The sequence below is a fragment of the Pygoscelis adeliae genome, unplaced genomic scaffold (genome assembly GCF_000699105.1).
Source record: "Pygoscelis adeliae isolate BGI_AS28 unplaced genomic scaffold, ASM69910v1 Scaffold99, whole genome shotgun sequence".
Taxonomy (NCBI): Eukaryota; Metazoa; Chordata; class Aves; order Sphenisciformes; family Spheniscidae; genus Pygoscelis; species Pygoscelis adeliae.
In genome coordinates this window covers 1466327-1479626 of record NW_008825493.1, presented here as the reverse complement: position 1 = coordinate 1479626, position 13300 = coordinate 1466327, and the positions used below count along the sequence as shown (strand labels likewise).

Genomic DNA, 13300 nt, shown 5'->3' with positions numbered 1-13300 from the left:
TGAGGGTTTTTCGTTCTCAGTGTTGATATTATTCTTATATATAGTTTTTTAAAAACTTATAGAAAGATGAAACTGAGGGCTTTTCAGTATAGTACTTAAGGAAACTGATTTGCAGCCTCATATGTTAAAATAACAGCCTTGAAAATAAGTTTAGGTGGGTGAAGAGGAAGTGAACTTCAGTGTTACCAAGCTTTTGCATGATTGTAATGAAAAGACTTAGCTCTAGATTCCACTCTCAGTTCTATAGTATCAGGACTAACACCACGGCTTGCAGCACGTATAAATACAGATGTACAGTGGTGTAGTTGAGGGCAAAGTTACATAATGGTCAGTGGTTTCATTAAAGTATGGCCTGTGAGATTTAATGCTAGGGTATGATGACATTGTAGCTACTGAGCACTGCCTGCTGATCTTCTCACTTGTGTGATGCTGTTGATTTTGGGGGTTCTTATTCTGGAATTACACCAGTGTAACTCAGGACTGGAATGTCCTACTCTGTTGACCTTGGGCATCTGCTTCAGTCATGTAATGATGCTTGTGCTTACACACCCATTTGTATGTGAGTATATATATATATTCATATTGTTTGGGCACATATGCATGTTTTCGCTAGGTATCTATGTAGATAGAAAATAACATTCATGTCATACTTAATAACATTTTGAGAATTTTAAAGCAGTCATACAGAAAACAGGAAATAACTGGAATGGCAGCTTGACCAGTAACTCTTACTATGGTCCTCAAAAGCCTGTTAATGTGCTAATACTTACACTGATTCTGTAATAATTTCAAGTGGCAATGAATCCTTGAGTGCAATGAGCCCCTGAGTCTTCATTGTGCAGCTTTTAATTGATACTTCTGATTACAGGCTAGTATGGGGGCCCCAGGTTTACCTGGCTCTGCTGGGAAGTTAGGTGCGAGAGGACCAAAGGTAAAGATTTTTAAGGTACCTAACTGCAGCAATCTAACAGCATCATTCATTCAAGAATCTGACTGAAGATGCATGAACTAACACTTGTGTTGTTCCTATGGAACATGTGAAGAATGTTAAGTTTTATAGACATTTTTAGATTGCATGGGAAGGCAAGTGATGTGTTCAAGGTAATCTTACAGGTGTCAGAGCTATGCTAAGAAGTTTTTAGTGTTGCTGTGACTGCTGTTTTAATTGCTGTTGTGGTCATGGTTCTCAGTGGGTCCTGGCTTCTCACAAAATGTAGTAGGGATATGGCACTGCTGACCCTTGAGCTTGTGCTATGATTCCTAGAATCTGTCCAATCCATTAAAAATACATGTACCAGTTAATCATAGAATATCTCAAGTTGGAAGGGACCCACAAGGTTCATCGAGTCCAACTCCCTGCTTCTCGCAGGACTGCCTAAAACTAAACTGTATGACTAAGAGCGTCATCCAGATGCTCCTTGAATTCCGACAGGCTTGGTGCCATGACCACTTCCCTGGGGACCCTGTCCCAGTGACCGACCACCCTCTCAGTGAAGAACCTTTTCCTAATGTCCAGTCTGAACTTCCACATTCAGTGAAGCATAGCTGCTTATTTTAACCTTTTTGTTGTGAAGATTCCTAACCAGTTCAAGGAACCTTGACTGTTATGATGTATATTATACAGGAATGAATGTGTTGAAGAACTGAACCAACATGAAGTTAAACAGAAAGGCTTATACTAATAGGTGGTCCACATTATGGTTCACTTACTTATAATAAATGTTATCCCTTACTTTCCTTTCATTAATGTGCTTTGGTATGGGAGACTTTATTAAATAAAAATATCTCATTTTAGGTGTTGTTGCATCTCTGGATCTAAAAGGCATAAATAATACCAGTTAGCTAAGCCTTTCAGTCTCTTTGAAGGGTTATTACATTCAGTGTGTTATTACATTCAGTGACAGAGAGGTATCAGAAGGTCAAAGTGCTACTATGAGAAGAGTCACTGTGTGAAAATGTACAGTGAAACAGTGACAAAAATTGGGAAGAAACACAGGGATTTAATCCATCATACATTCCATTTTCTCCATCTGGTTTTGTGCTGTTTAATATTGGGATTCTTGTTAGAAGAAAGTTCATTATGAAAGTGAAAATCAAGAAAGGAACTGAAGAAAACTTGCAAGAGGACTAAGAGAACAGTGCAGACAGCCTGCCTGAGAAATACTGTCTGCTATCAACAGATGCTTCAGGCTGGTAGAATTCCAGGCTATGTCCTGCTACCATTCATATAACTTTTTTCCAGAAAACACTCTTTTCACTGGTAATTCTGTATAACAATAGGAGTTTTATTGAATGAAGGTCTTTGGGGTTTAGCTGCATGAATGCTCAGCATATTCTGATTTGCCAAGTACTTTCCATTTCCACCCCAAAGAACCTTCCGTGAAACATGGTCTGTAATGGAATGCTTTCGACCGGCATCAAGTAGTCTATAAAATGTATAAGCACACTTCAGTCTAGCAGAAGAGTTTACATTTCAGAAAGAAGAATTCTCCTGCAAGAGCCAAACTAATACCTTTTATGTTTCAATTATAACAGGGTGAACCTGGTGACCCTGGAGAGAAGGGCCCAGTGGGACCAGCTGGACGGAGAGGCAAGCCTGTGAGTCTTTTTTCCCTAATTCAGGGCCCTTATAGTTTAACACCCATCGTTGTGAATCAGTACAGTTCGTTCCCTTCTATTTTCTCCATTTGATACAATTAAAATTATTTCACACTTGGTTCTCGGTTTCCTTATTGACACCAGATTCCTTGTGGGCTAGAGAGAATATTTTTCCCACCAGGTTCTCTAGGAGAGAGAGAATACACTAGAGGTAGGGCACACAGTGGAGAGGAACTGTGGCCTTAATCCTTGTTTTCTCTCTGCAGATTATGCCACCATTTGCTACTGTTTTTAGACTGTGTTGTGATAGCTTGCCCTACTTCATCAGTCTTAATAGCCTGGGCACCTCACTGTAATGGGAGATCTTTATTGCAAAATGAAATTGGATGTGAATCTAATCCTCTATTAAAAGCTAACTCATGATATATTCAACCTATGCAGGGCATGGATGGCAGAGATGCCTACGGTCCTGAAGGAAGCAAAGGAGCTAAGGTGAGTGCTTAGAGTCAGGATGTCTCACAGTCTTCATTCTGCAGTGTCAAATCAAACATGACCATCCATATTTGATTCAAAAGAAATGTAAGACGTGGCCACAGTGCATTTCTGAGGTTCAGTAAGAGGCTCGTTCTTCCCACAACCATCCTTGTGAGAAATTCTGCAATAGGATATTCTTTTGAGAACCACTATTTTTTTTTTGTGTATGTGTGTATATGGATATGGGGGATTGTACTTCTTGGAGTACACAGTGCTTTCTCCCCACTTCAGTCTGCTTGACTAACCACTTTTGTTGGCAAGCATTGGTGGGCCAGCCACCTTGGACTCTTTTAATTTTTCTTCTTTCAGAGGAGGGATTCCTTGATTACCAAGGTGAGGGTGATACTTTCCAAACATCCTTGCTGTTTTAATGTGAAATATTCTTCCTTGTGCTCCTATGGTCAGCAATAAGATCTGTGGATTAACCTCTGGATTGCTACATATTTAGAAATTCTTATCATTCCCTTCACAGCCCTGAAAAAATAGCAGTGAAATGCCTACTTCTCTAAAAACATACAAGAATCCAGCTAAAATAAAAAGTATACAGAAAAGATGAGGTCAAAATCATGGTACCAGTGGCACCAATGGGTCAGTCCGTGAGCAAAATGGTCAGGATATTGGAAACAGCTGCCGTCCTCCTTTCAAAGAGTTTGTGTAGTGTTACAATACTAATCCTTTCCCATTGCTTGTGAAACAGAAGTGGTCCAATGGATCTCACTGGAGGCCCATCTGTTTCACTCTCCCTTTTTGTGGAAGAAGCAGAGTGCTGCAGAAGCTGCAGAAAAGATAAGAAAAGCTTCCCAGGAGCCTCTCCAACTGATGAGCTTCTTTTTCTAAAATGGCTTTTTATTAAAATGACTCTTGATGCTTCTTATTATCCAACCTCTTTTCTTACCTTCTTAGCCCCAACAATTTCCTTTGATGGGAGAGTTTCACAGGTTACACATATGTTATATGCAAGACTAGTTCTTTTAATCTCTTGGAATCTCCCACTTGTTCGTTTCAGGGAACATCCTTCTTGTTACAAGAAATGAGGAAAAAAGGTTTCTGCTAAATCTTCTTGTCGTTATTCATTGTTTTAAAGGATTGACTTAAAGCCCTTCTTATACATTGATGTGTCTGCCCAAGGTTTGGCAGAGCCTGTATTAAAGCAATTAATAATAACAAACAAAAAAACAATTCACCCCAGAATACTGATCCCAAAAGAGTTGGTTTCCCCTGATAGCTAAGAGAACAGCCTTTAGTATAGGTTTTACTTAAGGTTGCTATTAATTATACAGGTTCATAGTCACATGACACTCTCTTAGGTGTAATGTGGGGCCTGTGTGCATGTAATTTTCTAGAAATTGTAGGATAAAGTCATATGATGTTTGACAAGCATGTCCACTTTCATGGGAGGGAACTCTTAAAACAAGGACATATGTAAGCAGTGTGAGTTCTGATAGTTACTCTAATGTGAAGGAAAGGCACACTTCAGTTCTGATTGGTCTTTGTGAGAGTTCCCGTATTTCTCATATACGAGCAAAGAACACACCGAAAACTGAAGTAACTGAAAACAAGTAATGAAGTGACTTCTAATATGCCAACAAAATATTATGGTATCACTGTTTAGTATGGAGGGTACAACGTTTTGAAACTGCATTCAAACGCTGAGTTCTGGGTGTTATGATTGCTGAATGTGAATTCCACTGTATGTTGCTAGGAGGCCTAAATAAGTTTTGATAAAACACTTATTTGAGAAATGGAATACTCTTGAAAATTCAGAAACTGTTGGAAATTTTTAAAATGCTCTTCCTTTAGATGAACAAGGTGTTAATCTAAAATGGTGTTATTTGAGACCAGAGTAGTAGCCACTGTTACTTGAATGGGGTGTAATGCTAAGAATAATTTTGAAATAGTTTTTAGTTTAAAGACTTTAAACACTAAGCAGATCACAAAGTTCTAGATTCTTAGGAAGTCTTTGTCCTTTCTTTTGGTAGGGAGAATCTGGATTCATAGGATATCCTGGTCCAGAGGTATGATTAAATGGGCATGTTTGCTTTCTTTATATCTTGTTTTACATTATTCTTGTTTGGAAGTGGTTATCTGTCTTTCTGTCTGTCTTCTCCTTTCCTGTAAAGTCCTGGATTTCATTAATTTTCAGGGAGAAGATGGAGACCCGGGAATTCCAGGAGCTGAAGGACCCAAAGGAGTTAGGGGTAGAAGAGTAAGGATGATAAATCTGTTAACTCTGTGAACAGTTCTATAAGTAAAGCCCTTATGTCTTAAGTGTTTCCAGACCAAAAATTTTTGAAATTGGTTCTCACTCTGATCTTTTATTGCCATATCTGGGGGAAGAGGTCTTGAGAGAATGCAGGTCTAAGTCTTTAGAGACATTAGTTGCTAATAATTCTGAGGGATAGTAGTCATCTTTATATAAATGCAGGATCCAACTCACAATATAGTTATAGAGATTTTTCTCTGCTGAAATTCTGCACCTGTGTGTGCAATTATGAAGAATAAAACTTGTATTTCTATTTTTAGGGTAATGCTGGCACACCAGGTTCCCTGGGAGATCCAGGGGACCAAGGGCCATCAGGACCTATGGTAATCTATTTTTATTTTACAAACTCATTCAGTTTTCTCTTAAGCTTACTGTTAGATTAATGGAATATTTAACAATGTTTCATCTGGTAAACTATGCGTAATCAGCCTGGCAGTTGTATAGAGTTACGTCTTGCCTGTGGATGTGTATGCACAAGAGCACCTGCTGTTGGAAATGGAACTGCAACGATACAATGCAGGGCAGAATTTCTTCCACAGTATTTAGTATTGTCTTTAGGCTGGGTAAATATCTAATTAAAAAAGAAGAGAGTACTAAAATGTAGAACTGGATTGTTCTGCTGAAAGCCAATGCATTTTTTCATTTAAAAAGAAAAACCGTTTAAAATCAGACTTGCAATTACAGGCACTTACTTAAAGCTTAAATTGACCTATTAATCCTTATATACAAGTAGATGTCTTGATGTACTTTTCCAGTGTCTGTGATCTGCATTTTATACAGCAAAAAGTTTTATTCTCTATATAAGCAGGGGAAAGGATCGTGGATTTCAGTAGGATTTAGGACTAACATTGTAGGCAGTTAGGAAAATCCCTGTATGTGTCTACCTTTATCTTGCAGCAGTTCTGTAAATCAGCTCCATGGTGACCAAAAACAATCCCTACTGTTAATTATTTTCTTGTTAAACTTTCTTAAGCTTATTCTTTTAATTTAAATACAGAACATTATTGATAACAGTACCTTTATCTGTATAACATGGCCCAAGGGATACATGCAACTTAGAAAACAATTATTTTTTTTTTTGTCATTACACTGTGCTGGTCAATGAATGTGCTTGGCCCACTTTATTTTGTGATGCTGGGCACAAGAATGGCCAAGAGTGCCAGCTGGAATGCATTGCCCTCCCTACTACTTAGCTGCTCACATAACGTTACAGACAAACAGACTTTGTGTGCTGATGAGCCAGATAGCTGTTGGCCTTGCCAATCCAGGGTCCAAGAAGTCTTCAGAGATTTCAAGCTCAAGATCTCCTCTTTAGATGTAGAAATGAGAGTGGAGCTTGGGAGGTATGGGCTTGGTGGGATTATTGTAGTAGCAGTGCATCAGTGAAATGGGAAGGTGGGAATTCTGTGGGAAGTGGAAGAGATAGGGATGCAGGAAGGGGTACAGCTAGTAGGCAGGGCCAGCCAAAACAGGCCTGTTTTACCCATCCTTCCTAACTTGGGGGCATGATTATCTGTATGGGTTGAGTCTGCACAGCTCAGTGACCACTAATAAGCTATTGCAATTAGCATTCATTAGGGCTCAGGCAATTCACAGTTAACTCTTGCTGAACAGTACCAAAGAAGAACTGGGACCTACTGGGAAACATAAGAAGAAAAAAGCACGGAGTGGCTGTGATGGTGAGAGCAGCAAGACAGCAGAGGAGATGGGGAAGGTAGCTCAGGCAGGAGATGGAGGAATGGAAGTTTAATTGGAGGGGGAAGCAACAAATATGGAGATGGGGTTGTAATTTGGGGATGTAAGGAAGTATATGATTTTGGTAAACTGTAGTTTTATGGTGGAGAGAGGCTATGGTAAAGGTTGTGGGATGAGTTCAAATTTTTCTGGTGTATCTCACTGCAGCCCCCTGCGAGTAAGTGAAAATTTTCAGTAGTCTTGCTACACATCTGAATTGCACACATGATGAAAACTTTCAAGCTGTCTTGGAAAAAAGTTATTTTCCTTGTATTTTATTCCTGTTATGAAGATTAAACAATACTTTTATTTTGAAAAAAGATGCTTGGAATCCTGGCATTTGCCCACAGCTCCCAAGGAGAAGGCGGCAGAGCAGCCAAAGCTAGCTAGCCTGGTTGAGAAGTCATGACGTGTGTATGGTTTTGCAGGAATCTCTTGAGGTAGAACTGTGGCTATTGTACCCTGCAAGAGGAGGGGGCAAGCATATCACACATCAGAGGTTGAAAAGGATGTAAGGTGCAGATAACTGAACCACAGCACAGAAAGTGCTGTTTAGAAAGGAAATCCAATGCTGAAGTATACTGGTCCTTAAGGGCAACAAGTATTGAACATTTATAAAAACAGGAAGGAAAATGGACTGAGAAATAGGTCTGAGAAGTAGTCTGCAACTGTGTTAGGAACAGGTCCACAGATATCTGTGCTGGGAACTGATGTCTCCTCATATTTCAAATTCACAAATGGTTATCAGGGAAACACTGTATGCCTGCATTTTCTTTGGGCTACAGAGTCATAGACAGAAATACCTTATCGGGGTCTGATTTTCTGGACCTGTGTTTAATTTATTTCAGGGTGCCAAGGGACCAATGGGCACCATTTTAATGGAAGTAAGTAATTACCTTACAGCTAACTGCACACTGCATGGAACTAACAGTTTTAGTCTTCTTCCATTTATAAGCACTGACTGCAATGAGCACAATTAGCTGTTAGAAAACCATATCCTTTTCACATACTTGTCAGAGTGCAGTGGGTTCTTCTGACGGTGCAAATAATCAAGGACTGAGAAACAATTATGCATATGGATTAACACCATGTCCAAACTTTGACTAACTGTTGGACCATTAATTCCTTTATCTGTTTCTTCATTCACATCAGTTTACACACCAGCTCAGGTTTAGGGTTACTTTTCACCCTCTTGTAAAGGAAGGCATTTCCTCAGCAACAGCTATTTTCACTGGGAATAGCAGGGCAGGATTTCTTCAGAATCCTGATCCCATGTAACATGAACACTTCTGAGTAAAGGCTCCATCTAATTCTTGCATGGACAACTACCTGCAGGCAACACTATTGCAGGTGTGTTCTATGTCCAAAGCGAGTTCTTTCCTCCTTCGTGGACCTCTCTCTTCCTATGTGAGTTGCTATTGAAATGCCCATTCTTCTATGGAAGTGCCATTGCCTGGTGACCTCCTAGATCAGATTATTACACAAAATAAAGAAAGGATAAATGGTTACTTAATACTCCAGAGCATGATTAAATGCCGACAGGGCATGTCTAAAAAACCCCTTAGTTTCTGCAGCAGGGGCAGAGCCCCTGTATTATTTGAAATAGAGAGGAACTGGAATGTGTGATTCTGGATTTACTGTAGTGAGAGTTAGTTCAGGAGCTGGGATATGACCTTCAGCTCAAACCAATAGTAAGATTCCCAGTCTGGGATGGTCTGGGATTTGCCATTAATTGCTTTTTTGTTTTGCTCCTGCAGCCTTGTGAACTTGTGAATTTTACACGAAAAAACTGCCGTAAGTAGGGAGCGTCTTCTTTTACCTCTGATTCCACCTAGTCACTCTTGTTAAATGGAATAGACTCCACTGGAAACCCTGTAGACTGGTAGTTTGAATCTGGGTTCAATCTGATGTCTGGTAGTTGTTAACTGTGAGGGGTTTTCAGGAGGTGTATGAAACAGGCTTATGCTTTTTGCTCATTTTTCCTCTCTCTTAATTACAAAAACTGTAATAAATGTCTCTTGTCCTCATTTAAGATTAAATTAATTCTGTGACATTGTGCCAACCTCCTTTGGGGAATTCTCTGAGAGAAGACAATATTTGTATATCACCTGTCCTCTGGATTTGGAGTGTTCATTCTCTCTCAGACCTGTGTGCTCAGCAGAACCCAGAACAATTTCTTTAATTCTCATCCAGTAAAATTGCAGTATTTTGAATCTTTGATTGTGGAAGAGGAGTGTTGTCTCTCACTGACAGATTCTGTCAGTTGTCTGAACTTTGGATCAGGCTCTTTAGTGAAGGCAAGCGAATATGTCACTATTTTAATGAATATGAGTCCAAAATAAATTATTTGCTCTCTACCTCTTCATTCCAGCTTGCTCATCAGGTAAGCCCATCTGGCATCTGCATGTCCATTCTTTCATAGACTTGAAGAAAAAACTAACAATGTTTGAGTTGTGGAAAGGTTCTCACACAAATTTTTTATTTCAACATACAGACACATGTCCAGTTTATCCAACTGAAGTGGTGTTTGCCTTCGATATGTCTGAAGATGTTATGTCAGCTGCATTTGAAAGAATGAGGAACATTGTTATGTTATTGCTCAAGACCATTAAGATCAGTGAAAGCAATTGCCCAACAGGCGCTCGTGTCTCCGTTGTTTCTTTCAATACCAATATGCGCTATCTCATCCGATTCTCAGAATTCCAAAAAAGCAACTTGCTGCTAGAAGCAGTCCAGAGAATACCACTAGAGAGATCCACTGGAAAACGTAATATTGGGACAGCCATGAGATTTGTTGCAAGAAATGTCTTCAAACGTGTTCGTCAGGGCATCCTCACAAGAAAAGTTGCCCTATTTTTTGCCAATGGTCCATCGCAGGATGATGTTTCCATCAGCACAGCTGTACTTGAGTTGAGTGCCTTGGATATCACTCCAGTGGTTATTGCCTTCAGTGAAGTGCCAAATGTCAGACGTGCCTTCTCAGTAAGTAGGTAGACTATAGGAAATTGAGTCAGTCATCCATTTGCTTATTATCGACTAGTATTTGAGTAAAGTGTGCTCTCAAGCCAGTACGTTCTACAGGAGCTGTCCAATGCCTGATTAGAAAGGGGTATATTAAAGGTTACTATTTTAACAAAGAAACGCTGATTCACTTGACCATAATGATCACCATTTGACCTCTTTCTGCACATGAATTATTTATGACTTGTGCTTTTAGGCCAAATCACAGAATTTCAATAACATTGTGTTAATTTCACTCTGCCATTTCTCTTCTGCAGTTGTGACATGTACTAACCATTTAATTAATAAACTGTGGCCCTAGAAAAAGTAGTAGTAGAAGGCTTCAAGTACTCCAAGTTTTTTTTCCAAAAGAAAATTAAATTAAGCAAAACCTCTTTTGATAGCTGTATTGCCATTAGTACAGGAGAAAATTAACAACTTTTGTTTTAAAATACGACTTCATATAAAAAGATAGTAAGCAAAAATAAGCAATCCATTTTACCAGCTACCAAAGGAAAACAATTCTAAGTTTCTTTAAGGTTTCATAATATGGATTCCATGTTCTGTCTCTTTTCAATTTATTTTTGTATCATCTGTGCTCAGTTTTAACTTTTTTGAAATAAAATTCCTTCCAGCTGCTGTTTCTTCAAAATTATCCTTAAAGAAAGAAACTGTGTTTACTTACATGTGACAAAAAGTGCAAAACTTAAATCTAAGTTCTGATCTAGTAACATCTAAGTCAGCCCTTTAATCTTCGTATTACATTTATTCTCGTGCAGCCTCATATCTGTTAGTCAATTCACGTATTTGTCTGGCTGAATGTTAATTTCGCATCATGAAAACATTCTGCTGGCATATGAGAAGGAAGCTTATAGTTTATTCACTGGGTTGCTCCACAGGATAAACAGGAGCAAGCATCAGTATTTTGTTTACTTAGCATAAGCAGATAATGAATCCAAATGCGTATGATGACACCTGGTATTTACAAAGGTGCCAACTTTCCATAAATCAGTTTTCAGGGTAGGAAAGTTTAAAAAAGCTCCTTAGCAGGGGGAAAGGTAAAAGATTCACTGCCCAGCTCTCCTTTATGGTTACAGTGATGGGAAGGCAACCAACCTCACCACCACCACCCAAGAAAATACAACCTCACTTTTTATTTCAGGTGGACTTCTGCCCTTGCAGATGAGAGGTGGCTTAATCTTCATGATCCTACCAGCCTGTAGCCACAGATACTTACTGGCTTTGGTTAGTTTGCTTTAGAAGCCTTAGTTTGGAGATCACTTAGTGAGTGATGCAATGTGAGTGAATAGGCAATGATGGAGTCATTGCCCATTCTAATTCCTTTGAAGAGGCCTATCTATAACATCCTTTACAGACATTAATCAGAAGTTGTGTTGTATATGCGTTGTGTGTAACACACACAAAGCTTAAGTTTAATGCAAAGAAGTAATTATTTCTTTCATCGCCATTTTAGCTTATCCATATATATATTAATTCATTTCCTGCAATATTATGATATTATACAGCCATTTTTATTTATCTTAGTCCACAAGGAAATGTTTTTTCCCTTGAATCATATTTGGATGAGGTTGGGTGGTCAGTGAAATTGTAGGATGTTGTTGGAGTTTATTCAGGGTTCCTCAAGCATTTCTGTGGTCAAATCTTCTACTGGGGAAGATTGTCTTTCTTCAGCTGATCACAGGCAACACATAGGTTGTTCTAATGCTAGAATTTTCTAATGCTAGAATTTTCTCTCCCAAGAAAACATCTTCACTGTGAAGGATTTCTCTTTGTCCCAGAAAGAGCTGAGATAGGAGATCCTGCGCTTTTCTCTGTAGCACCCTACTAAGAAAAGAAAAAAAGTGATAGCCCTTCACTGGCAAAAAAAAAAAAAAAAGTCTTAATACCTTTTACTTGTGCTGAGATTTCCATTCATACCTATAAAGCTGTCTTCCCATTTTTTTAAAAGAAAGTATTTTTCAGGCCAGACCATAGTGCTCTGCATTGTCAAGGGGAGAATATGGTGACCTTACAGAAAAGCTCTTGATATATGAATTTAAACCATGAGGGTTTTCTTTCATTTGCATTCAATTGCCATCCCACAATGACTCATTTTTCCCCTCATTTGTATTACAGTAGCACACAGCCACCCCAATCAAGACCTGAGTAGCCATATTGCATACAAACAGAGAATGGAAGTTGAGTCCCTCCCTGATCTAGGAAGAGCAGAAAGACGACATATAAAGTGAATGTGAACAGAGGACCTAAATTCAACACCATGCAGAAATATCTGAGCTAGCTTTGAATAATCTATCATGACTGTCTTAATGCATTACTCCTAGCTAATAAGCTGTGCTAACAGCAATTAATTGTCATTAGCAGCTATACTAACTTGGCAATCTCTGTATAGCACAGCATGGAGTTAAACCTTTAGGCACAAAGTGGTTTCCCTGTAATGCTCCAGGGCAATCAGAATGCTCCAGAATGGCAACTGAAAAAGTCTTCTGTGTAGCTGTTCAATATTACAATAGCAGTGAAATCACCAGTTTAGGGTTATTATCTATTTCAACAGAGAAATAGTAATGACATTGAGTATTAAGAACAAAGAGAAAACATCTGTATTTTGTGTATATCTTTTTAATGTTACTTTTGTGTCTGCTTTAAAACATAGATTGATGATACTAGAAGATTTCAATTATTTGTTTGGGAAAGACAACAGGATGAAAGTTTGGAGAGCATCACATATTGTACACTTTGCTTCGGTAAGACATTTTACAAATTCCAGCTGTTGTATCGGTCTTTTCACCCTTTCTGTAACAAATCCTATAGATTTTATTTTGCAATGTGGTGTTGGGGAATTTTTATGATACCCCTTAAGCACGTTTGTGCTTAAATATAAAAAAAAAATATTAATGAACAATGTATTGGGCATAGTCCTACTGCCATAAGTGGTTCTACAAGGAGTCTCAAAGATGCATTAAGACCTGATTCCTTACATACGCTTGCACCAGCACCAATCCCATGAGTGGTTGCATGGGGCGCCTCAGCCCAGCTCTGCTGCCCAAAGGTGGTCCCTGAGTGCCTGAATTCCAGGATGGCTACAAGACAATGGTGTGGCTGTTTCTTATCATCACCAAGGGAAACTTCACTACCTTACAGGGAGTTGTTCTG

The 13300-nt window shown here is 38.9% G+C and overlaps 1 protein-coding gene across 1 annotated transcript in view; it reads left to right on the top strand.

The window, feature by feature from the left end:
• COL6A6 (collagen, type VI, alpha 6) overlaps positions 1-13300 on the top strand; it is a 52159-nt gene that overhangs the window by 33848 nt on the left and 5011 nt on the right. Inside the window, 11 exon segments of the mRNA XM_009331266.1 lie at positions 861-931; positions 2536-2598; positions 3040-3090; positions 5112-5147; positions 5276-5338; positions 5656-5718; positions 7978-8013; positions 8887-8923; positions 9501-9512; positions 9624-10111; positions 12801-12891. Of these exon segments, the coding sequence (XP_009329541.1) occupies positions 861-931; positions 2536-2598; positions 3040-3090; positions 5112-5147; positions 5276-5338; positions 5656-5718; positions 7978-8013; positions 8887-8923; positions 9501-9512; positions 9624-10111; positions 12801-12891 (1011 nt within the window).